At 39.6% G+C, this 26,131-nt stretch overlaps 1 protein-coding gene across 1 annotated transcript in view; it reads left to right on the top strand.

Annotated features, from left to right (window-relative positions):
- Positions 1-26,131, top strand: part of MRC2 (mannose receptor C-type 2) — a 124,590-nt gene that overhangs the window by 24,632 nt on the left and 73,827 nt on the right. The window contains exons 2-9 of the mRNA XM_081345399.1: positions 3,067-3,474; positions 5,565-5,738; positions 7,455-7,619; positions 8,054-8,167; positions 9,451-9,594; positions 11,883-12,065; positions 13,312-13,466; positions 14,320-14,424. Coding sequence (XP_081201525.1) covers positions 3,067-3,474; positions 5,565-5,738; positions 7,455-7,619; positions 8,054-8,167; positions 9,451-9,594; positions 11,883-12,065; positions 13,312-13,466; positions 14,320-14,424 — 1,448 coding nt within the window. The remainder of the gene's footprint in view (positions 1-3,066; positions 3,475-5,564; positions 5,739-7,454; positions 7,620-8,053; positions 8,168-9,450; positions 9,595-11,882; positions 12,066-13,311; positions 13,467-14,319; positions 14,425-26,131) is intronic.

Raw genomic sequence — 26,131 nt, 5'->3', positions numbered from 1 at the left:
ACGGTTCGTGCTGCGACAGGCCGAGCGGATGTGGCCGGTTTTGCCGCATCCGTGGCTCTTGGCGTTGTGAAATTTGCAAGAGGCTCTGGCGTGATTTCCGCTGCAGCTGGCACATTTGGTGCGGATGGTGGGGAGGTTTTTTGTGCCCCCAACTGGTCTGTCCGGTCTTCTGTCGCTTTCTCGGTGAGCTTGGGGTTTGCCAGGTCTCGGACGGATGGTGTCCACTTTGGATTTCTCCTCAGGTGCTCCGAGGTCGGGGTTTCTGGGGTAGTCTTGGTGGACTGACCCGCTGAAGGAGTTCCCTGATGGGGCCGTGTCTTCCCTGTGGCAGTCTTCATAGGCCATGATTTCGAGTGTCAACTCGGCAAGGTCCATTGTGGGCTTGGTGACGATCTTCTTTTGAAACTTTTCGTTCCGCAGACCGGCGATGACCTGGTCCCTGATGCGGTCTTCAAGGTCGGGGAAGCGACAGCGGTGGGCTGCCTGGCGGACCGTAGCGATAAAGGACTTGGCTGACTCGCCCGGTCGTTGTAATTGGCGGGCGAAATTCAGCCGCCAATAAAGTTCAGACTGTCTTGGCGTGAAGTGCCGGTTGAGGCAGTCGACTAGCTCTGCGTAGGGCATGGCGGCCACGGGGTCTGGGCTACAGAGCCCTACGGCGACGTCATAGACCGCTGGCCCGCTGAGGCAAAGAAGCGCTGCGGCCCTGGGGCGGTCTTCGAAGATTTTGTTGACGAGGAGGTACCCCTCAACCTGCCCAAGATGCGATTCCCAGCCTTCTGGCTCGGAAACGTCGAATTCCCTGATGTGCCCGAGAGTGGCCATGCTGTCCGGTCCACGGGTCTGCTTGTGGGTTGAGTGGGTGGAGGGCTCTCCCTAGCCAGCAAGTGACTTCAGCAGTCGGCTGGTGGGACGGCTTCCCTCCTTCAGTTCGTGGCTTCAGCTCAGTGACTTCAGCTCTATTAAGCAGACCCGTATCCCATCCTCGTCGCCAGGTGTTTTGTAGTCGAGGGAAGACCAGGAGACAGCAGGCACAGTTTAAAACGATTTATTTTGGGATCGTGTCCCGGGTGAGGCACCGCCGGGATTCCCTCTTATTTATACTCTAACTCTGTAAACGTTAAACCAATCAGCAGGTGGTGTTCTCCCACCGCGTGGCGGCAGCCAATCAGGTGTGGTCAGCTGCAGCAGCCGCGAGCTGTCAACAGGCTGTTGCTCCGGCCAGCTGGCAACTTCTGACAGCTCCGGTTGCTCTGCGCATGCGCGGCCCAGGCAACTTTGACAGCTGTCAGTGAGCTGCGCATGCGCGGCAGCTTCACAGCTGTCAAAGTCAGCCGCTTCACTGCGCCTGCGTGGATGAGAGGCGGCAGCCCTTTTGACAGCTGTCATCGGGCTGCCGTGTTCTTCCTCACGAATGTGTGAGGAGAATAAACAGTTTAACAATCAATATATAACATTCACCTTTTCCTTAAAGAGGCCTTGCTTCTTTTCACTGCCACCAACTCCTCCAAAAGCCTCTCTCTCTTCCTCTGGGCCTGCCGACAGCCTCATCCAGTTCCTTCGCTCCATAAGACCTGGGACCTCTCCTCTTCTGCCTTCTTTGGAATCAGCCCTACAGACAAGGAAGATCAAGGAAAAATTGGAAATTATAAATCAGCAAGTAACCGCCATAGCCAAGAAAATCAGCAGATAGATAGGCCAGGGCTTTTCAACTTTTTCACCCATTGTACCACTTTTAGGATATGGCAACATCCGAGTACCACCAGTCGCCTAGCAAGGTGTCAAAAACTTGACCAAAAAAAAAAAAGGAAAACAGTGATGAAGTACAGGTAGTCCTTGACTTACAACAGTTCTCTTAGTGACTGTTCAAAGTTACAATGGCACCGGTTCAGCTCATTCCACTCGCCCACTACCACTTTTCTAGGACGATCACGTACCACCTGCCAGGTGCCAATGTACCACAGGTGGTACCCATACCACTGGTTGAAAAGGCCTGTCCTAATTGATATTGCTGATTTTGTATGAATTTCACATTTTTCCCCTTAATATCCCTGTTTCCTTTTTGAGATCTGATTTTATCTTTTTGGCTATTTGTAAATACATCAACCATGATATATCCCAGCTTTCACTAAATAGTTCTTGCTGTTTTTTTATTTGCTTGTTGAATCTCCAACATGCAAAGTTTTTGAAAGATGCGAGGGGTGAAATTGTTGGGTTATTATTGTATTCCCTTTGTAGTACAGATAGTCCTTGACTTAAAACAGTTCATTTAATGACTGTTCAAGGTTACAAAGGCACTGAAAAAGTGATTTATGACCATTTTTCACATTTATGACCATTGCAGCATCCCCATGGTCATGTGATCAAAATTCAGGCACTCAGCAACTGATTCACATTTATGATGGTTGCAGTGTCCCAGGGTCACACCTTTTGCGACCTTCTGACAAGCAAAGTCAATGGGAAAGCCAGATTCACTTAACAACTGTGTTACTAAATTAATAACTGCAGTGATTCACTTAACAACTGTGGCAAGAAAGGTCGTAAAATGGGGCAAAACTCACTTAACAAACAGCAACATAAATTTTAGGCTCAATTGTGGTCATAAGTTGAGGACTAACCATATTCCTTAAGTTTATCAAACTTAATTTGATAATATGTCCTTTTATGTTTTTACCCTCCTTTGTGACTGTACCATAAGCATCTCTGAAGTCCTAAACCAGCCCTTTCCAAAATAAAATCAGGGATTTTATCCATTCTGTTATCTATGCTAGGCAGTTTGCTTTATGATATAGTTTTGGATTTGGAAGATCCAAAGGCCAGCTCTCTCTTTGGCATCTCATACACATTTTAAGTCTGAATCTTTTTCCCGCTCAATATTTATTTACTAACAGTTTCTTGCCATATTTATTGTCTGCTTTTGACTCAATGCCAAAGCCAAATTTAGATAGCTTCATTTGGGAGGTATTTTGGGATATGTGTCAGGTAATTAATTGATAATGAATGGCCTTCTGTATTTGAACCTTCAGTAGCTATAATAATATTTGTTGTTTATTTTTATTTTCTCAGACTCTGGGATATTTCTCATCTATAACAGTGGTCTGCAGAGCTGCTTGGAAACAAAGGAGTCTTTGGTGAAAATTTCTAAGATCTGTAATGCAAGTCTTCATACTCAGAAGTGGAAATGGGTTTCCAGGAATCGACTTTTCAACATCGGAAACATGCAGTGCTTGGGAGTCTCCTGGAAGTCTGCAAACAGCAGTGCCACCACCCATGCATTGGCCACTTATGAATGTGACCGTGAATCTGTCAACATGCGTTGGAATTGTCGGAGTCTAGGGGACCAGCTTTCCCAGTATTTGAGCTCGAGGTTGGGGAACTGGTCGCTGACACCAGCTGAGAGAGGTGACCAGGCTCGTGGAGGCCAATGGAAGATCTATGGCCATGATGAAGATTTGTGCTCTAGGCCATACTCTGGTAAAACCCACATAAGGAGACTGAAAATTAATGTTGTTGTTTCTTATCATTGCAAATATCATAATTAAAATTTTATTCTGCACTATCTAAATTTAATATTTTTCAGATGTTTTTATTAAAATTATTAGCAAAAAATATTAACAGATATCATTGACTCTCATAATTACAGGCTAATAGTAGTACATCTTATGAGTTCAAGTTATGTAATTTGGCATTTTTCCTTCCAGTAGCCAACCAGTTAGCTGCCTTTGCATCTTGAAAGTAGAGCAAGATGGTAATAGGCAGCATTAAACTTTGATTGTCCAAGCATTATCAGATCATTCCTATAGCGATTAAAGAGTAATTTCTGGGCTTCTGGATGTTCCCCAAATCCCTTAATTTTAGCCCTGCAGGCTAGAGTTATTGGGAATTGCAGTTTAGTAATGTCTGTAGGATTTATAGGCAGCCAAACCCCACTATCTGACTTGTATGATAATCTCCTACTTAATTTTTTTAGTAAAGGTAATCTGTATTGGTTGTTTTAACAACATATTATTAGTTTATATAGCAAATTCTTACATGAGGAAAGTTTCTTTCGGTCCGCCTTGGTCCTATTCACATTAGTTATCTAATTATGAGCAATATTTGTTGATAGTTCATTATAAACCTTAGAAAGCCAATATAGAAAAATTGCCATTTCTCTGATCATAGATGGAAAGAAGAAAACCAAAAACAAAAAAATACAATCGCTTTCCTGTTTTCATTTTTCCCCCAAACTGAAATGAAAGGAGAATTCATCATAAATTCAAACTATTCTCTTCAAAAGTAATTTGAATTAAATTAAGAATCTTTGTTCAAAAATGCTATCAATCATATTATAAATATGCTGAAATAATACTTTAAAAATATTGGCTACCTTGTTATATTCTAATTTTGATAGTGTACCACAGATACACTAAGATTCCTACTGTTCATTTCATAGGTTTCATCTATTGTCCCCAAATCAACCTGAATAAATAAATTGTACAATAGTATTAGAAAATTTTACTGTTTTCCAAAGTACATATAAAGATTCAATCTGCTATTTCAAGATTTTTACTACAATTTAGATTTCCATTTTTTCAAAGGATGGATGAATTCCAAAGCCATCAACCACCATTCATTCTGAATATCTCTTACCTTTCAAAAATGGGTTTCAGCTTGTATGAGAAACAACTGCATGATGAAGTAGTGGTTTCTGCTCTGATTTGAATCCAGGCTCAGCTATTATACTAAATTCAGTCTAAATTGTTGTTGTTAGCTGCAAAGTCGTGTCTGACCCATCGCAACCCTATGGACAATGTTCCTCCAGGCCTTCCTGTCCTCTACCATCTTCTGGAGTCCATTTAAGCTCACTCCTACTGCTTCAGTGACTCCATCCAGCCACCTCATTCTCTGTCGTCCCCTTCTTCTATTGCCCTCAATCTTTCCCAGCATTAGGCTCTTCTCCAGTGAGTCCTTCCTTCTCATTAGGTGGCCAAAGTATTTGAGAATGTTCTAAATCGAATATTCAATGAATAGTTTGATTTCAAATGATCTGAATGCTACTAATTTATCTGAATGGTGGGATCTCTGAGTAATTTAGTAAGGATCAAAACTTTGTTAGCAGACCTTTGTGCATATTTATAGTTCTACAGTTGCACAGAAATAGTTATTTGACAATGCCAAGATGTATAGCTTCTATTAGAACAGTAAAATAAAGTTTCTCTTAAGATAAATAGAAGATTTGACAACACTTCATGAAGTCTCTGACACCAAAACATGAACCAGGAACATTGCAAATTCACTGGTCTAAATGTTTTCGAAAACAAATGTATAAATGCAGATTTATTTAGCTTGGATTTACTTTGGGCAATCCTAATGCAGAATTTTAAAACTGATTTTGCAATATAAAAAAATGAATAAGCAAAACAAATTTGGATAAGATTATATTATAGCTATCCATAAATGAATAATAGAATGTTAAGCTGAATCACAAAGTGTTGGTTACCAAATCTTTTGTTCAAAATTATAAACATCTTCTTTTTCTAGCAGAGGACAAATATGAGCTATAGTGTTCCTCTCTTTTCCAGAAATTTACACTATTCAAGGCAACTCTCATGGAAAGCCCTGCACCATCCCCTTCAAGTACGATAATCAGTGGTTTCATGATTGTACAAATATGGGACGTGGAGATGGTCATCTCTGGTGTGCCACCACACAGGATTATGGCAAAGATGAGAGATGGGGATTCTGCCCCATTAAGAGTAAGCTGCTTCCGGTTGTACAGAATTGTGGGCATATGACTCCCTAGGCTAATTCTTTCATAAAAAAAAGTGGTGACTATGTGCAGTTGAGTTAAATGGGTTCTTTTTTTTTTGCTAGATTCTACAAGAGATTTTATTGTTTCTCTTTTTCACGGCTAAGCTCCTAAGACTTAGGGCTATGATTTCTTGAATAATTCTGCTACTAAAAATGTTTATAGATTTTTTCTGGCTCTTCATATTACTCTTTCCTTTCACCCTCCTGTCAACTACCTATATTATTTTCCTATACTTCCTGCCTTTAATTGCTACTTTGTAACTAAGTTCAGATTATATGTGTGCATTTTTCTCTAGCACTTGCTTTCTTTTCCTGCATTATATGTCTGATCCTTCCCCTTAATAACTAGAACAATGAAATACACTTGATACAGATTTAGCGGTACGGTCAGAGTTTAAGTACTTTTGTCATGGAACACGTAGAAAAGTGGTATTTATATATACACAGGATGTGTATATAAATGCATAAGTATATACAGGTAAACATATGACCACAGTTTAGCCCCAAATTTCCATTGCTAAAACAAGACAGTTGTTAAGTGAACCATGCAGTTGTTAAGGAAATCTGGCTTCCTTCATTATTTTGTCAGAAACCAGCATGGAAGGTTACAAATGGTTATCACGTGATCTGAGATACTGCAACTGTCATACATACATGCCCAAATTTTGATCACATGCAGATGCTGTAAAGGTGGTAAGTGTGAAAACCAGTCATAAGTCACTTTTTTCAGTGCTATTGTAACATTGAATGGTCACTAAGTGAATGATTGTAAGTCAAGGGCTACCTATAATTGTTATTTATTATTGCAATTGGAAATGGAAACTTGGTTGCTAATCGAAGCAGCCACTGAATGAAACTGCAACTGTGCTTACAATCTTATTTCAATTTTCCATTGGTTTACAGACTTGCCAAGGTGATAAATGTGAAGATTGGTTACAGACTTACTTTTTAATCACTATTCCAACTGAACTCTTATTGTAGTCCTTACTTAATGACCATTTGTTCAGCAACTGTTCTGAATCATGACAACACTGAACAAATGGTAATTAAATTACCAGTCCTCACAGTTACAACCATTGCAGCATTTCTGCCATCACATGATCAAAATTTGGGCACTTGGCAGAATACATTTATGATCACAGTATACAACTCCTGTCATCCATCAATCTCCCTCCTGTCCCTGCCCTTTTGGCTGCCTTGCACTCTGCCACCCCTGCCTCTCTGCTGCCCTTCTGCTTCACTGCCCATCCCCCTCCTTCCAGGATTACCAAAACAGTTCCTAAGCAGTGCAGGCCCATGAAGTTTTCCCCAATCACCCCTTTGCTTAGTGACAGAAGTTCTGGGACAAATTAGGGTTGTTAAGCAAGGACTACCTATATGTCTTATGATAACAATGAAAGCTTAATATAAAATTCAGCATTCAAGAATTGTATCCTTCTATGCAGTTACTGCAATCTTTATGAAAACTAGATTGCATTGTGTCTTCTGAATCCACCTTGCATCCTCTTCTTTATTCACATGATTATTCCCTAGGCAAGCCTGGCCACACAACTTAAAAAGCTGTAGAATGAATCTATAACTGGTTTGAATCTATTTGCTAACTAAGGTGAGGACTTATTGTGTTAACTTGAAGTAACTTCTTTTTTGTCCTGTCCTCGTAGGCAATGACTGTGATACATTTTGGGATAGAGACCAACTCACCAATAGCTGCTATCAGTTTAACTTCCAGTCCACCCTGTCTTGGCAGGAGGCTGGAAAGAGCTGTGAGCAGCAGGGGGCCAGCTTGCTTAGTATCACTGCAATTCATGAACAGACCTACATCAATGGTAAGCATTGGAAATCTATACTTGAAACAGGTTCTCCTAGTAAGCAGGATGGAAAAATGTTTTGCTCTGCAGACTGGTATGTTTACCATTCTTTCACTAAGTCTTCCAATAGTGGTTGTTTGTTGGGTGTTCTTCAGTATTTTGATAGAATGAATATCAATACAGAGAAAGTATCATTATATACCTACGTATATATAAAATATTTGAATATGCAATATGAACATTGTAAAAGAAAGCTGTTCAGTGCAAATGGATGGCTAAGAAGAGATTTAGAGAAGACTAGTTTGTGCTTGGTGTGTAATGGGTAATTGACTATTACCATGGTTTAACAAGAATGTGTAGAAAAGAACATTGTTAGGTGCCGTTATGGCTTAGGATGACTTACAGTAAAAGATCTGATTCTGTGACTTTCTATCTTTCTCTGACGATACCAGGACTGCTGACAGGATATGGTTCCACACTCTGGATTGGACTTAATGATTTGGACCTCAATGGGGGCTGGCAGTGGTCTGACAATTCCCCCTTGAAGTTCCTCAATTGGGAAAATGGTAAGCTGGACCCAGAGACTGAAAGCTGAATGATATTACACAAATAAAAATAATACATATTTTGTATGATTAGCGTATAAGTGGATCTTGCTTACTAACTATAGATTTCTATTACATATATATTCTGTGTGTGTGTGTGTGTGTGTGTGTGTGTGTGTAAAAGAGCCAGGCAAAATATAAAACATTCTTTGAGATAATACAAACCCATTTTCCACTTCTTTTCAGAATTTGCATAATAGAAGTCTATGTCCTTAAGTCAAAAGAGGGCCACCGTATCTGGGGATACAGCAATTTAGTAGTAGTCCCTAGATGGTAGTGAAGGGAACATACTTGAATTTTTACAGCCCAAATATGATAGCCTTAGCAAACATTGGATCAAACATACCCAGGCCTTTTTCTCTGCAGATGTAATGCTTGGCTTTAATGTACAGTTTAAAGTAACATGATAATAGTAATCCATTTTTTTAAATCCATCCTTTGCAGAGAATGAAACTATTTGAAATAAGCGTTTGTTGTTGTTAGCTACGAAGTCGTGTCCAACCCATCGCAACCCTATAGACAATGTTCCTCCAGGCCTTCCTGTCCTCTACCATCTTCTGGAGTCCATTTAAGCTTACACCTACTGCTTCAGTGACTCCATCCAGCCACCTCATTCTCTGTCGTCCCCTTCTTCTATTGCCCTCAATCTTTCCCAGCATTAGGCTCTTCTCCAGTGAGTCCTTCCTTCTCATTAGGTGGCCAAAGTATTTGAGTTTTAGCTTCAGGATCTGGCCTTCTAAAGAGCAGTCAGGGTTGATCTCCTCTAGGACTGACCGGTTGGATCGCCTCGCAGTCCAAGGGACTTGCAGAAGTCTTCTCCAGCACCATAGTTCAAAGGCCTCAATTCTTTGGCGCTCGGCCTTTCTTATGGTCCAACTTTCACTGCCATACATTGCAAGAAATAAGGGTAGCTAGTCTTAAAACTTAGTATTACATTTTAAAATGATGATGATATTTTTGAGAATATAGAGATCTTTACTTTTCTGTGATTGATTTATCCAGTTATTTTGCAGCATTGGACAAAAATTTCTTTAACTTCCCATATATGCAGCCTAATCTTCATCAGCACAGTGTATTTTTTTCATCTCTGATAACAAAATCCAAAAAGAATGTCTTTTCAATCGTTGAAATTCAGAGTCGATCCAAGAGTAGATCCTTAATACTTAAATAACATTGTTGGGTTATGCTTTTTTTTTGTTTGAAGATTGGTTGTTGCAGACATAGGGTATCCTCTTCTCTTATAGACCAACCTGATAATCCCAATGAAGAAAATTGTGGGGTGATACGGACAGAGTCCTCGGGAGGATGGCAGAACCGGGATTGCAGCATTGCTTTGCCATATATCTGTAAGAAGAAACCAAATGCTACTTCTGATACATACTTCACAGGTGCGTAATTTGGAAAACACAGAAGAACCCAAACAACTTGAATATTTTAGTTTAAACATAAACAAACAATAACAGTACTGCAAAATATGAAATTTCTGTGGATTTTTGCAGAAAATTACACAGGGCCTTGTTGCTAGAGAAATTGTATGGTAAATGAGGAAATGTATTGGGTTACCATAGGCTTTTTGTGTGACAGGATTACATGACTCCATAAGCTATATTCCCAGCCTTCCTACCTGAATAAATTGGCCAGTATGGGACCAGTTCCATATTTAAGAGAGGTGGTCAGTGTCACCTTGCCAGAAAAAGATATTCCTCTCTAGCTTGAAAGAGATTGCCTAGTGATCCTTTTGGAGTGGGATATTTTCAGTATATCCAGTTTAATTGCTCCTTACTTGTCCAATTCAGTGGAAGCATATGTACTCTTGGATGCTATCTAAGTTCAAAAAATGATCTTACCAAAAGGAACAAATTGAAAATAAGTCCAGAGGACATGGAGATGCTATGAGTAAATAAAGAAGTGATCTGAGGGATTAACCTCTTTTTAGATAGATTTACATTCCAATTAAATGAGTAGGTTTGTTGAATGCACCTTAATTCTCACTGGATTTGCAGGTAGCAGCTGCAAATTTCTCTTACTGTGCCTTAGCAAAATGCCAATACCATTCCTGTCATCCTAGCAAGACTGGCAGATACCTCCTTCTGTTACAGGAGGAGAGAAAAAGTGAACAACAAATCCACAATCACCATTTACTATGAAAGTACCCTGGCATCACACCCAGGCAAAGCGCCTTTTGCAAACCTGTTCTGCATACAAAATCAGCTCTTGCCAGCCTGTGAAGAAATAACAGTGCCGAGTTCCCAGCTCTTTTCACAAGATTCTTCTCAGCTTTTATTTGCTGCCAGATTCTTTCCTGTCCTGAGGCTTGATTTTTCACACTGGTCTTGAAAGAGAGGCTAGATAGTCAAAGATACTAAATTGGGCCCTGAATACAGATTGGATTGCATGACCTCTTACATTCCTTTCCAGAGTTATGATTCTAAGACAATTGCTATGGTTTCCTGAAATTAAGTTTTGTTTTTGAGGCAGAGTACTGGACAGGCATTGCAATTGCAGCTGCAGCTTCTTCTAGGTGTATTCACTCTGTAGTTCCAGTAATTGCCAGTCACTACCATCTTCCATCTGTTGTTTTATAGTAATTCATGTGTAAACCAGGGGTGTCAAACTGCCGGCCCGCGGGCCGGAGGCGTCATCCACAAGCTTCACTTACCCCATTGCCGGCAATGGCAAATCTGTCCCGATACATTGCGCAATGTTATGTGACGTCACGAGTTTGACATGTCTGGTGTAAACCATAAATGGGAAAGTTATATCAAGCTTACCTATAGATTTTAGGCAAGTTTTCTATGAGGTTGATGCTCTCCTGAGCTGAGGGGGAAAAAACTTGCTGTGCATGGTTATATTCTTTCTGGCAGCCTAAACAGAGGGTTGATTTTGCAAAGAGCCATTAGGAGCCCAGCCAGCTGCCAATCTTATGAAGGTGACTGATCTCTGCAACATGGGGCACTACTCATGTAGGAGATCTTTTGTTTTTCTATGAAAAGTGCCACTTTCTTGCTGGATAGCTTTGATACAGCTTAAGCCTTGCTCAGCAGCAAGCTAGCACCAAGATGATTGTAAGGACGTAATCTAATAGTAGGTAATTCTGGAGTTGGGGCAAGGGGTTGTGTGGATAGGTTCTGTCTTTTTCATGATAAATTTATCCATTTCTTTTAATCAGTAGGAAAGCTCACTTTCTGATACATAAAAAGGACCTTGTGTTGTTCCCAGGTTCTGGATTATATTTCCCTACTCTCTCAATGTTTAGAAAATCTGTAAGATGTATTTTTGCACCAGGCTTTTATTTGTTATCTGATTTTAATATTTTATTATAATTTTGAGGGTATGAGGAGAGGGATATATTGAATGGGTTAGAAGGAAGTACAAAGTGAAAAGAGCTTCAGAGGCTGAAAGCCAGGCACTTAGAGCACCAATGTAAGGAATAAGAAGGGAATAAATGCTTGCATTCTGTTTGAAAATAATTATGAAAAACTATGGATTTTAGTTTGAATCCATTTATTAATATCTGTGACTAAGGAATTAGTAGGCTGTTTTATATGGCAGGAAGTAAAGTTCTGTGCTAGGTTTACACAACTCTGTTTTCTGGGTTGTAGATTTTGGCTGTAGTCTCACAGTTATATCCCACAGCTCTCTGATTCTCTAAATTTATGTACTATAATCCCAATAGAATCTGAAGTGAAGATTGATTGTGATCCCAGCTGGCAGCCATTCCAATCTAACTGCTATCGTTTGATAAGTGAAAAGAAAAGTTGGATAGATGCCAAAAAGACCTGCTTGCGCAGTGAAGGGGATCTGGTGAGCATCCATACCCTCTCTGAACTGGAGTTTGTCACCAAGCAAATCAAGCAAGGTAAAGGATAATTGATTTAATCATGCCCTCTGGACCCTTATAGATTGAGGTATACTCAGAATTTTGAATTAGTATCCCAAGAACTCTCAAACAGCAGCTATGCAGTGGGTAATCTTATGTATAAAATGACTGCCATGGTGGCTCTGGTCAAAGAAAAAAACCAGGAGGACTAGAAGATTGGTGATCACATAGAGTATGCATGTCTTTAGTAAAACATTAATGCCCGTGTACTTTACCAAAAACTCACTTTCTCTCTCTCTCTCTCTCTCTCTCTCTCTCTCTCTCTCTCTCTCTCTCTCTCTCTGTGTGTGTGTGTGTGTGTGTGCGCGCGCGCAATCATATTACAAAATGAGTAGAGAATTTTTATGATAGTGTTTACAGAAAGTAAGATGTGAGACATAGATGCTTATCCAATTAGCTTGCTCTGTGGCTAGTGGCTTTTAAATGGTGATATCTGCAAGTCGGATTTCAGTGACTTCATAGATATAATTTTCTTTGTAACGGTTTGGAAATTGTTTGCTATTGCCTTCCATGTTTTTAAGATTTCTAGGCTACCCTACCTCTGATATTTCCTCATGGTTACATCTCCAAATAATAACCAGATTTGACCAGATTTTAAGAAGAACCAAGTTTGACTGACAGAATACTGTATTAAACTAAAAGGAAATATATCTTCTTGTTCCCAACAAGTCTTGGTTCAATCAAAAATGTTGATTGGCTAGGATGCAGCCTTGAATTGTCATTTTGACAATCAAAATGATTACTACCACACTTCATTTAGCTGATTGCTGATCTTTGGGCCAGTTATGCTATTCCCCTTCAAGGATTAAATAGGTTTTTCTAAAAATCGTAAGTTGATTTTTTTTTATGGTACTGAATTTTTATGTTGATTGTTTATGGAAAATTTTCCTGAAGAAAATATGGAGTAGAGAGGATGAAGGCAGTGATGAAAATGAGCTACAGTAGGTTTGGGAATAAAGTGAAGATAAATCACAGCAGAGGAAGTCACAACTTTTCTGGGTGCTATATCCAAATTCTAAACTCCTTGTTTTCATGGAAGTTTTCATGAATTTAGCAGCATTCTGTTAAATTTTTATATATTAGAGAGGGCAAGTAAATTAGAAAGACAGAAGTAGGCATACCTCTTGTGCACTGAGTGATGTAGCGAATACAAAGAAGTGTATTACTAACACTTACACAGAAGAGGACTATATACACTCTCTTTTCTTCTTCCCTGATGTGCCAGATGTTGAAGAACTTTGGATTGGTCTGAATGATCTCCGGCTGCAGATGAATTTTGAGTGGTCAGATGGCACACCAGTGCAATTTACATTCTGGCATCCTTTTGAGCCCAATAATTTCCGAGATAGCCTGGAGGATTGTGTGACTATCTGGGGACCGGTATGAGTAAAATTTTGGAAATCTTTCTATCATGAGAGAAATATATAATTTTAAGATAAAGAGGACTCCATACCACATGTATCAAAAAGACAAAATAATACTATGTACTCCTCATTAATGACTTGTGGTTTTGGAATCTTAAGGGATCTGCACTTTAAATTCTCTTTTTTTTTCTTAAAACAGATTTGATTGCAAAGAAATTTGGAAATGACTTATCCAACTTTGGCCAAAACAATTATGTAATCTAAGACCTATTTATTTTCTTCAGAGATAACTAAAGCAGGCAAAGCTTTGTAGGAATCCATTCCAATTTGTCTTTTATAGTTAGTCATCCAGATATATTGATAAACTTGAAATATTTACTTTTTGAAGCCATTTAAGATTTTGCCAATAGCTGTATAATAGGATTAAATAACTCTTTTAAAACATTTAAAATTGCCCTATATATATTGCCTGCAGTGTTCCTTTAGATTGGAAGCATTTTGGTTTATGATATTTGGGAGGTTGTATGTAGAAGGGAAGTTGGTTTACTTGTTTTAAAAACTGATTTCTGAAACGAAGATTGCAGAAATATGCCCAGGCATGTGCTAAACAGGTCAGCATTGCAAAAGGCCTTTTTGTACAAAAAGTAGAAATTGATAGTCTCATGTAAAAAGGCAAAAGATATCATGAAGATTAAGTACATATTAGATTAGAAATTTGCATAAAGGCTTTGCAAAACTGTTTAAATTGGTAAATATATAATTGACACAGGAAACTGGCAAGATACAATATTAATGTTTAGAATATTTAGAAACTGAGCCCAGCTGTGAAAGTGGTTTTACAAAGTTGAAATTTCTGTGCTTCCATCCAGGAAGGGAGATGGAATGACAGTCCTTGCAATCAGACATTGCCTTCTGTCTGTAAGAAACGGGGTCGAGTAAGTCAGGGGAAAGAGGAGGACCATGGCTGTAGAAAGGTAAAGACATTATTTTCCTAAATATACATATACATATACATGTACATATACATGTACATATACGTGTACATATACATATACGTGTACATATACATATACGTGTACACAGTGCTTTTTTTGTAAAAGAAAAAGGTGCTGGAACTCACACATGTCATACAACCCGCCTTGCCTACACTACAAGGTTCCATCCAAAAAAGGTGCCGGAACTCCGTTCTGAGCGTTCTATGAGAAAAAAAGCCCTGCGTGTACATATACATATACGTGTACATATACATATACATGTACATATACATGTACATTTACACATACACATTTAGGCGCAGGGTCAAAGCCAAAAGAAGGAGACCCACGAGCTGCATTTTGTGGCTCAAAGATTGGGTTATACAGAACTGTTCCAAAGATTCTTGTATGAAAACTTATCCTTTCCAGTTGGCTAAAGTCCCTGATGCAGAGGTGACTAATGGTGGAAAGTTTGCAAATCCTGATTAAAAAGTTAGTTACATGAAAATTGAATGTGAAAAAGCAAGCATGAAAAATGTGAAAGCTTTTTTTCCCCTCTTCAAAAATCAGCAAGCATGCTTTCTGTCTTTGCCCTTGGTAGGCTACCCAAAATGTGTTCAGTTGAACTGATTAAGTGTGGCTCAGCACACCTCCTGGATAAGCAATTTATCAAAGTTATTTTACAGCATAGGTTACACCCAATATTTACTGTCAATTGCCGCCCAGGCAAAGGAAATTTTTAAATAGAGGATCTTAGGTATCAATACCCAAACTGACAAAGAATTATTGACAAAAATAGAACTTTCAATTGGTTGGCTAAGAACAAAAACACTTTCCAAACCAAAAATACTTGTCAATTGATACAATTTCTTTAAAAAACAACCCTATTCTGCAACAAGATTTGAGTTGTTGGATTCCATGGCCAAATATGGCTACTTCCATCTCTTGATTTGGAGAATGGTGCAAGCATCCTTGGGAAGAGGGCCTAATGCAGCCAGCATCTGTCTCACATGTAGAAGAAGGTCTGGAGCAGCCATGGCCGCTGCCTCACATACAGCAGGGATAGGCCAGCTCCTCCTTATCAGCACAGGAGAAAAAGGGTGAAGGTTAGCTGAATGTAGCAGGTCTGAGGAGAACAGAGCAGTGGGGTTAACTATGGCTTTGTGCACAGGTGGCTGGCCATGGTGCTGGGTTTGAGGCAGCATTTTTCAGGTAAATTGACTGAGACTGCTGAAACCTTCCACTTCAACCCCAGGCCTGGCACTGCTGTTGCTGTGTGCTGTTGTATATATAGGATGGCCAAAACAGCATAGATGAGGAGGTGGGGAGACAGGTAATGGTAGGGTTGCAAGGTACCTTCAGTTATAAGTGCAGGTTACCATGCACCTGAATTTTGATTAAGTGACTGCAGAGGCACTGCAGCTGCTGTAACTTTGAGCATGAGTTGTAAGTCCCCTTTTTTAATGCCATTGTAACTTTGAAAGGTGATTAAATGAATTATCATGTCAAGGATTACTTGTATGTAGTGCCCCAGCAATTGAAGATATTACTCATAGGTTTTTTATTGTTAACCGTAGGTCCCTTTTAGGGTTAGAAATTTAAAATATTTACTTGAAGGAATACAGTAGACCTAAATCACAGATTGACCTATTTCCTCCTGGGTATAGGAGGACATACAGATTGTGAGCAGCTGCTAAGTTTATAAACCAGACTATTCAGCTAAAAACCTACTTTATTGAAGAGATTGATGTATCAGGTAAAGGCAATGTATTTAGCTGAACTTGGATTCTCTGTATTTAGCACATTTAATATTATATTTTCCTTTAGCTATTTTATTGTGGAAATAGACTACAATTTACCATATAGTTTACCTTTATGTTATTTTCTTTATAAGATCAATAAAGTACACTTGCTACATGTTATCTGTTGAGATCTATAGCGTCCAGTTACAGTGTCCTAGCAACCCATCCATGTCCAGGGGGCATATATGTTCCAGCTGACCAAAAGCAGAACGTTTCAGCCTTTCTATGTCTGCAGCAGTCATAGAGGGAAGGAAACATGTATTTTTTCAGTATTGTAAGTGTTTTATTATGGAAATATTTACCTGAAAGATTTGTAAGACTAGTTAGAATGATTTTCCCAGCTTTACTTCTTGTCCAAAGAAGAAAATCACCCTGTGACAATCTGTTGATGCACATTTTAAATTAATCTTCATTATATACCTCTGTGACTGGAGGTGCAAAAATAATGGTAATCAAAAATCTAGCTAACAGTTATGTCAATTCAGCACATGTAATCTGTCTATTTGTTAGTGGCAGAGATGAGACTCCATTCGGTTGAATAAAAGTCTAGCTTTTTCTAGCCATGAGGATGGGATTATGGGAGTTGAAGTCTAGCACAGCTAAAGGCCATTTGGCTGGCAACAGAGGGAAGGAAGCAAAGCAGTCATACAGGATGGGAAAGTACCTTGGAGGTCTTCTAGTGCAACCCCGTGCCCAAGGCAGGAGGCCTTGCTCCTACAGTTTGCTGTAAGAAATTTGGCACTACATGAATTTCACTTCAGAATTGGAGAGTTTAGGATTAGGTGTAACTGCACGTTAAAACTTCTTTTATTATGAAAATCTGAGGTTGATTTGTGATTATCATCAGTTTCCTTTGAAACCTCCCTTAATATTAGTTGTTTGCTTTTTTCATTTTGAGTTACCTTGTTGCTCTTTAAATTCCTGTTCTATTTTCCTTTGCTGAAATTTTGCTAATTTTAAAAATGTGTGTAAGTAAACTTAGAATGTAAGCAGTTAAAAAACCCAAGGTATCCTACTAAGTAGCTTTGCCTCCAGGGTCAGATAGGCAAAGGAGTCAACTCTGCTTTCAATTTGTGTCTGTGCAGAGGGGGTGACTTCATATAGGCAGCTGCACATGGGAGCTGGAACCATATTTTCTGGGATAAAAATTAAAATCAAAAAGAGTCTTGGAGGTCACTGAAAGAAAATTTTTATTTTAAAGCATTTGCAAAGGCTGGTGGACTTCTAAATCAAGAAGCCACACATGATCAAAGTTGGCAATGGTTTAAATACATCCTGGTCCCGATGACACGACATATCCTTCCTTCATGGACCCAGTTGGTAGGCCCACTTTGGTCACATTCTTTCTGACTGCCTAACCTGACAACATGTTTTCTGCCTGACTACAAGTTTTCCCACCTTTTTGGAAACTAAGGCTATGTGATATTTAACTAAGTCTTAATTAAAGAATTTTTATCAAAAATTATATTCCCTTCAAATCCATGTAGAGGAGAGGCCCAAAATGCATCCTTCAGGTCTACTGTATTACACTAAACCAGGAGTGATCAGGTGGAATCTGTCCCAATAAAGTATAAGGATTTGGGATTACAGGATGTCTAGCCACCATTATTTCCATTCAAGAGGCATAAATCTTAAACCATTCTCCATTTGCCATCTGGATTTCTTACTGGTAGAATTGGGATATTGAATGGAGACATAGTTGGTTTACGTAGGCCATCTTTTATTAAATCATCAATTACAGGTTGAAATCCCCTTTTCGCCTCTAGTGAAATATTATATTGCCTTTGTTTCACTGGTTCATGGGCCTCTTTCAATTGTATTTTTAAGGGAGAGGTTTTTAATCCCCCTCTATTGCTTTCTTGGACCCAGACTATATGGTTTATCAATTTTTCATCCTCCTCAGTTAATACCATAATTTAGGTTCGAGTCCCACCAGGCTCAAGGTTGACTCAGCCTTCCATCCTTCTGAGGTAGGTAAAATGAGGACCCAGATTGTTGGGGGCAATAAGCTGACTTTGTAATAATGCTGCTTGGGGGGGGGGGCGAAAGCCCTAATAAGCAGGCATATACATAGAATGAAGGCTATTGCTAAGCACATTGATTTGTGCTTTAAATTGTAAGCCGCCCTGAGTCTTCGGAGAAGGGCGGGATATAAATGGGATTAAAATAAAATAAAAATAAAAAAAATGGTGATTCTACCTTTTGCTCAAATTGAACGGTCAGATTAAAAGCACGGAGGGCATCCTTCCCTAATAGATTTATTCCAGCCTTAGGTATGAATAACTTCTCGAGGCATACGGTTTTTCCATTTTTCAAACTAATTTCAGTATTTTGTATTTTTCTTACTTCAAAACTTTCTCCTTTTACTCCAGATATCTTCATACTTTTTCCTGTAATTTTTATCCCTTTAGGGAGAGTATTAACAGTGGTCCGTGAAGCTTCAGTATCAATTAAAAATATGATTTCCTCCTTATTGGGTCCTACTCAGGGCTTTTTTTGTCATAGAATGCCCAGAACCGAGTTCCGGCATCTTTTTTTTTTTTTTTTACAAAAAAACACTGGTCCTACTAATAAATTTATCAAGGGCTCTTGGCAGAATCCCCAAATCAAATGCCTCTGACCTCTCTAATCATTTTCATCCCCCTCCATCAATCAGTACACTTTCTTTCTTCCTTTCATTGGAGGGCAGCCATCTTCTTTCTGGTTGCCAATGCCCTACTTCCCTCTGTTTCAACAATGGTCTTTCTATTTTCTTCTCTTGCTTTACTACTTCCCTCATAGTTGCTACCATCATTTTTCCTTTTCGTTCATCTTTCTCCTCATCCCTCCTTAAGTATACTTTCTGAGCTTCGTTTAAAAGATCTTCAAGAGATTTTTCTGACCAGCCCTCAAGCTTCTGTAACTTTCTCTGTATGTCTGGCCAGACTTTAGCTACAAAATTTAATTTCAGCAAAGCCTGTGTGGTTTTGTCTTCAAGATTCATACCAGAGTATTTTCTCATTGCACCCTTTAACCTTTTCAAAAAGGGAGGATGGAGTCTTTTCTCTGACTTATTATAAAGGCTTTAGAGATGTTTTGCGATCTAGGTATAGCTTCCTTAATCCCCCTAACCATTATTGCTTTCATGTCTTCCATATTTTGCCTAACCACAGGCACATTGTTATCCCAATTAGGTCTCACTATCAGGTATTTTTGGTCTCCAATTTTATTAATAGGATTGTCTCTATTCCATACTTTTACAGCAGCTGTTCAGATCAACTCTCCTCTCCATTAAAGAGAGTGGTAAGAATGGAATTGAGTTCATCCCAAGTATAAATGTTAGGGCCCAATAAATTATCCAATTGTTCAGCCACTTCCACAGGGTCTTCCACTAAACTTTTAAAATCTCGTTAAGACATTCTTATGAACTTTTTAAGGGATCCTGCATATAACTGATGATAGGCATATTGTGTGCATTGAATCCACTGGCCACTTCTCGTAGGGGAGCAAAGTGCACTCCTCCTCTAATTTCTTCTGTCTTTTCCCTCTTTCTGTCTATTTCATAATTTGCAAAGGGGAGATTAGCCAAATCCCTTTTACATTGCTCTATTTCTTTCCTGAGTCTTTCATACTCATTTCCCCTGTTGTCCCCCATTGGCAGTTGATGAGCCTGGGGATTATATGGTGGGGGAAGAAAACGTCTCCTTGATTCTTCCACTATTTCCTCAATTAGTTCTGGTTCAGTTTTTACTTCTTTATGTTTACTTAAGAACACATAATGTCTGGAGGCCATTTATCTGGCACCCAGATGATTAATAATAATTATTAATTAATTAATCTCCTTAGGTTCCTTATCCTTTTTAGTTAACATGTAGTTATACAGAGACTGACAAATAAAATAGTTGAAACTCCCTAACTATGGCCCCTGTGGCCCTTCATCTATTTGTTTTGTTTCTACACAAAATAACAATATTGAGTCATTAAATGTTTATCTAAATCCTTTACCATTCTGTGATAGAGGTAGAGACTTCCATCCAGCCAAGACTTTACCAAGGGGACTCCCTGGAGGAATAAAAATATTAAGTTCTTTCCCCAGCTTCCCCTCTAAGTCTTTTCTGCTCTTTCTGGAATGTCGATTGCCCTTGATGGGTTACCGTCTGGTGCTCAAATACTCACAAACCTATAGAGACCAGCTTGCACTTCACCAAGTCATCTCTTCTGTCCCCGGCCAATCTCCTTGTGGAGTTATGGAAATGCAAATCGAGACTCCACTCTCGCTTCGAGCTTTACCAGACCCTATTGGTCCTAGGTTCATCTCATTCGCTCTCTTTCAGGTCTCAGACTCACACCAGTCTACCCATCCCCCACTGCCCAGGTTTCCACAGTTCCTTACCTGAATCTATGCACGAAGTTACCCGGTATTGGCCGCCTTCTTGGATCCTCCCCCTTTTTAGTTCTCTTTCAGTGATCTCACTAGTTAGTGTCTTGGGCCCTCACTATTTAGTGTCTTGGGGCGAGCAGCATCATTCTTCCAGAACTGTTAAAATCAACAGGGCATGCCTTTCCGATGGACATGGCACTATTTGGTTTACCAGGGACCATTTGGATATCCTCAAGTTGTCTGGGATAAAAATTAAACTCAAAAAGAGACTTGGAGGTCACTGAAAGAAAATTTTATTTTAAAGCATTTGCAAAGACTGGTGGACGTCTTTTAACACAATCAAGAAGCCACACATGATCAAAGTTGGCAATAGTTTAAATACCTCCTGGTCCCGATGACGCTTCATATTCCTCCTCAGTGGACAACAATTTTTCTGCATGACAAAATAAAGTTTCTACACTTTTTTTGTTTACATGCTGATAGGGCTCGCAACTTGGGTATCCTCCTTGACTCACAGCTCAGTTTAGAAGACCATGTAGGAGCTGTGGCTAGGGGGGCTTTTGCCCAGGTTCGCCTGGTGCGCCAGTTGCGGCCCTATCTGGACCAGGATGCCCTGCGTACAGTCACCCATGTGCTCGTGACCTCCCGATTGGACTACTGCAATGCTCTCTACATGGGGCTGCCCTTGAGGACCACTCGGAGGCTTCAACTGGTGCAGAATGCGGCCACGCGAGTTGTGATGGGGGTTTCCCGATACTCCCATGTAACACCTCGCCTCCGTGAGCTGCATTGGCTTCCAGTTGCCCTCCGGGTGAGATTCAAGGTGCTGCTGATGACCTATAAAGCCCTAAATGGCATGGGTTTGGATTACTTACGGGAGAAGGCCTCCTCAGGGTGCCGTCAGTCAGGGATTGCCGGCTGGCAGCTCCCAGGGGGAGAGCATTCTCTGTGGGCACGCCAGCCCTTTGGAATCTACTGCCTGTTGAGCTACGGATGGCTCCCGACCTTCGCTCTTTCCACCGTGACCTGAAGACTTGGTTGTTTGAACAGGCTGGCCTGGACTAAGGGTTTGGGTTTATTTTAACTATTTATTGTTAGGGCTAATTAATTTAATTTTCTTTTTAACTTTTGTATGTTGCATTTTATTGCTCTGTACACCGCCCTGAGTCCTTCAGGAGAAGGGCGGTATAGAAATTTAATAAAATAAAATAAAATAAATACTCCCATTTTTTATTCCATTGGTGGCCCACAAGCATCAACAATTTCAGTTTCTTTCCATATAGTAACCCGAAGCACCTTTTATGAAAGGAGTTAGCTCAACTGCTGGATATCAAGTTCCCTTCGTCCAGTGCGCTCCCACAGGGAGGGTCTCCTCAGGGTGCCGCCGGTTAAAGACTGCCGGCGGGTAACACCCAGGGGTAGGGCCTTCTCAGTGGGTGCGCCTGCCCTGTGGAACCAGCTGCCTGCGGAGCTTAGGACTGCCCCCACCCTCCGTTCTTTCCGCCGGGACCTGAAGACCTGGCTCTTCGAGCTCTCTGGCCCAGGCTGAGAATATTTTAATTTTAATTTTAACTGGGTTTTAATTTTCTCAGGGTTCTATTTAATCTCTTTTAATTTGTTTTAACGTTTGTATTGACTGTTTTTTAAATGCCCTGTAAACCGCCCTGAGTCCTTCGGGAAAGGGCGGTATATAAATCTAAATAAAATAAATAAATAAATAAATAAATAAATCTAGTTAGTCTTCATAGGCAAGACTACAAACCTAAATGAAAATGGGCTAGCTTCCAAGATTTCTCTTACTTTTAAAATAATGACACTTCTTCCAAACCTTACTCTGAGCTAAACATTTTTTCATACAGCCAAGTGGAGTCAGCATTGTCTTAATAATAAACAGAGCTAGAAGAACAACTTCCTTTTTAATAGTTTTCTTCTCGTGTTCTGCCATGTGTTTAATATATTAACAGCAATTTGTACCATTACAAATTGTCCCAGAATTTCTCTTTTCAAGAATATCAGGAAACAATTCTCTAGGTACCCTTTAAAGATCACCACCATCAGGACTGAAGCAATAAGATACAATTATGCATATATAAATGCTTTTATTTGTTTGTTTTGTTTGCTTTTATTGTTACTACAAATCTTAAGGTGACAAACGATCTTAAGACCTACTTGTTTGAACAAGCCGGCCTGGCCTGATGGGTTTTGGGTTTTATTATTGCTTTTAACGTATATTAACTTATTGTTTTAAGGTATTGGGCACTTTGTTTAATCTTTTCTTAATTTTTGTATCCTTGTATTATTATTTATTGCCCTGTTCACCACCCTGAGTCCTTCGGGAGAAGGGCGGTATACAAATAAAATAATAATAATAATAATAATAATAATAATAATAATAATAATAATAATAATAATAATAATAATAATAATAATAATAATTGTTATTATTATTATTATCCAGCACACCTTCCTCCTCCAGTTGTGCCCACAGCAACAACCCTGTGAGGTGGATTGGGCTGAGAGAGAGAGAGAGGACACCCAGATGGCTTTCAGGGCTAAGGCGGAACTTGAAGTCCTGGTCTCCTGCGTTGTAGCCTGGTGCCTTAACCTCAGGAGTCTTGTCAAAGTTGCCAAAGTTCAAAAGCATCAATATCTTCCTATCTTGTTTCTTCAGAGTCCAACTTTCATTTTCTCAGGCCTCCCAAATAAACCAGACAGGGAACTAAGACTAAAGTAAAACCTACTATCACCTTTAACTGCTTGATCTATGTGGATGGGTCTCCCTAACTTTCTTTCTCTGATCAATAAGCCCCTGGGAGCTTTTGCCTTTCTTGTCTGACTGATTCCTAGGAAGCATCTGTTCCACTTTCCTCAAGGTCAGTCACACCTTCCATTACATATTACACATTTCATAGTATCTATCACAGAATTACCATATCTTGCACAATTCTGATCTTTATAAGTATAGAAATAAATAAAATAATACAAGCATGGAAACTATGCTTGTGACTAAGACCAAATTGAACTGTTATTTTTCGATTTGTTAGATTTCCATTCTTGTAATTTCTGACTTTACCAAACTGATATAGTTTGGTATATGAAATGGTTCTGTTTCAGAAGACACCTGAAGTTTCTTTCTTGTGCTTGAAAGATTGCATGTCATTTTCCTACTTGTTTATCTTTTTGTTTGCTTACCTCTCAAGTAATTGACTTGTTAACTGCTTTTGAAGGCCTCAGTTATTCTCTGCATTGATAGTAGTGAATTTGTGGTTACCTTCAAAAGAAGGTAAATAGTAAATAGCCAGCATAGTAAATAATAAATTACTAATAGTTGGTATCTGTGTATATAGGGAGAGAGGAAAAGTTCTTTTTATGCGACATACTATATATAGTTTTAATAAATATTCATTACATCTTTTAGAGCTGTGAGATCAGATAATTATAAGGAAAACTAACAACTTTCTTAAATAGTGCCTTTGAAAAAATAAGCAATATGATTCTTATCCATTTTTGTTAATATTTTTGGCACAATGTTAGCATACGTTGAAGAAAAAACCAAGGCTGTATATATCTTCAGTAAGAAACTTTAGAATAGCAAGAATAGAGTTGTATTTTTTTAACAAAATGCAGATGGAAAAATATTTAGATATGGTAGTATCTTTTGCAAATCTTTCATTTGGGCTAAATTATAAGATAACTACTTTTCAGTTAAATAATATTTCTCAGATATACAAAATATGTAAAAATCTAACAAGCTTTGTAATATTTAAGGGACTTTTCTTTGGTTATTGCTGTTGTTACTGTCTAAGGCGGTATTTCTCAAGATATATGGACTTTAACTCCAAGAATTCCTCACTCCACACATCATAAATGTTGCCAAGCTTGATTGGTCTAAATTAGATGAGATCTTGCTTAACTTACATCACAGTCATTAGTTTATCCTCTTCTCACACCCTCATTTTGAAGCTCCTAGAGTGTCCTCATAGATTGGGGATGGTGGGGGGGGGAGAGTTTTCAGAAACAAAAGTGTTATGTCAGTAGCTTTGTTGCAAAGTAGGTTCCTTGAAGCGGGAGATTCTGGTGCAATTATTGGTTAATGTTGTAAAGGCGGGAAAACCCGGACTTGTGATTGGTTACAGTTTAAACAGCTCGAGTATAAAAGCCAGAGTTATTTTGACAGTTGTCAGTTGACATATGTGTATTGAATAAACCTTATTGCTGTTTAACCTCACTGAGTCATTCGTCTGCCTGAACCTAACAACTGGCGACGAAGGTGGGATTTGGCGGCGGACTAGTGAAGGATCGGCGAAACAGCTGCACGTAAGGCGGTAAATTTAAAAAAAGAATTCACAGTCAACCACAAGCGGCCGCGGCGGAATCAACAAACCTCCGAATGGCACAAATTGGGTCTTTAAAAGAATTCGATCCAAACTACCCAGAGGACTGGGAAGAATATGTGGGACAGGTCGAAGGGTTTTTGCTCGTAAATGGCATAACCGATGACCGAAAAAAGGCGGCTGCCTTACTAACCATTTGTGGCACACCTGTGTATCGGGTTGCTGTGGGACTTTGTCAACCACTGCCGGTATCAAGCGTTCCGTATGCCGACTTACTGGCCAAATTAAAAGTACATTTTACGCCAAGAAGATCAGAACTCTTTTGGTGGCGCATTTTCGAAAAACGAAATCAGAGACCGGGCGAGTCAATCCAGAAATTCGTTGCTGCAGTCAGAGAAGCAGCAGTACGTTGCAAATATGACAACTTAGAAATAAGTGTTGCGATGAGCGACCGGTCAGGGTTCTGGCCTCAACTCTTAGAGCCCCGTGACAGGGGTGAGAATTTAGAGGGACCCTCGCAAGGGTGAACACCTTGAATAGGGAAGGATTTAGCCCTTTGCCACCGACCCAGTGTGCCGGACGTTCCAACGGTCACACTTGGGAACTGCGATGGCACAAAGACAGAATCCTAGGACAAACTGAGGCACTAACACAAGTTTGTTCAAGGTGAGGGAGCACAGAGTGCCCGGGGTTGATGATGTTCCCCCCGAACAGCTTTGCACATCCTTCTTTTATTGGGCGGTTTCACCAGGGAGGGGGGAAGTACACATGAGGAATTAACATATGTGAGGTCATAGTTCGTAGCATACAACTGCTAATGAGGAGGGCAAAGGTCATCACAGGAAACAATAAAGCATAGCTTATCTTTATACAAATGCTAACAAAGAAGACAAGGAAGACATAACTTGAGGCACAGATAATTACAGGAGACAGGAACCATATACAAATGCTAACAGGGAAGACAAGGGTTATCACAGGAAGGCATGACTTGAAAAGCATAACTTGAAACAAAGACAATTACAGGAGACAGGAAGCCATATCTTGAGGCATGGGCAATTTACATGAAACAAGTCTTGTTATATACAATTGTAAATGAAGAATCACCAGAGGCAGGAATGTGATTGTAAATGGAGAAGAAAGAGTTTTATCACCAGAGGCAGGAATGGAATGCAGGAATGTGACTTTACAATTGCAAATGGGGGGAAGGCAGA

Source organism: Vipera berus (genome assembly GCF_964194415.1).
Source record: "Vipera berus genome assembly, chromosome: Z".
Taxonomy (NCBI): Eukaryota; Metazoa; Chordata; class Lepidosauria; order Squamata; family Viperidae; genus Vipera; species Vipera berus.
Note: the sequence above shows the minus strand (reverse complement) of the source record. Positions and strands in the feature narration are given on the sequence as shown.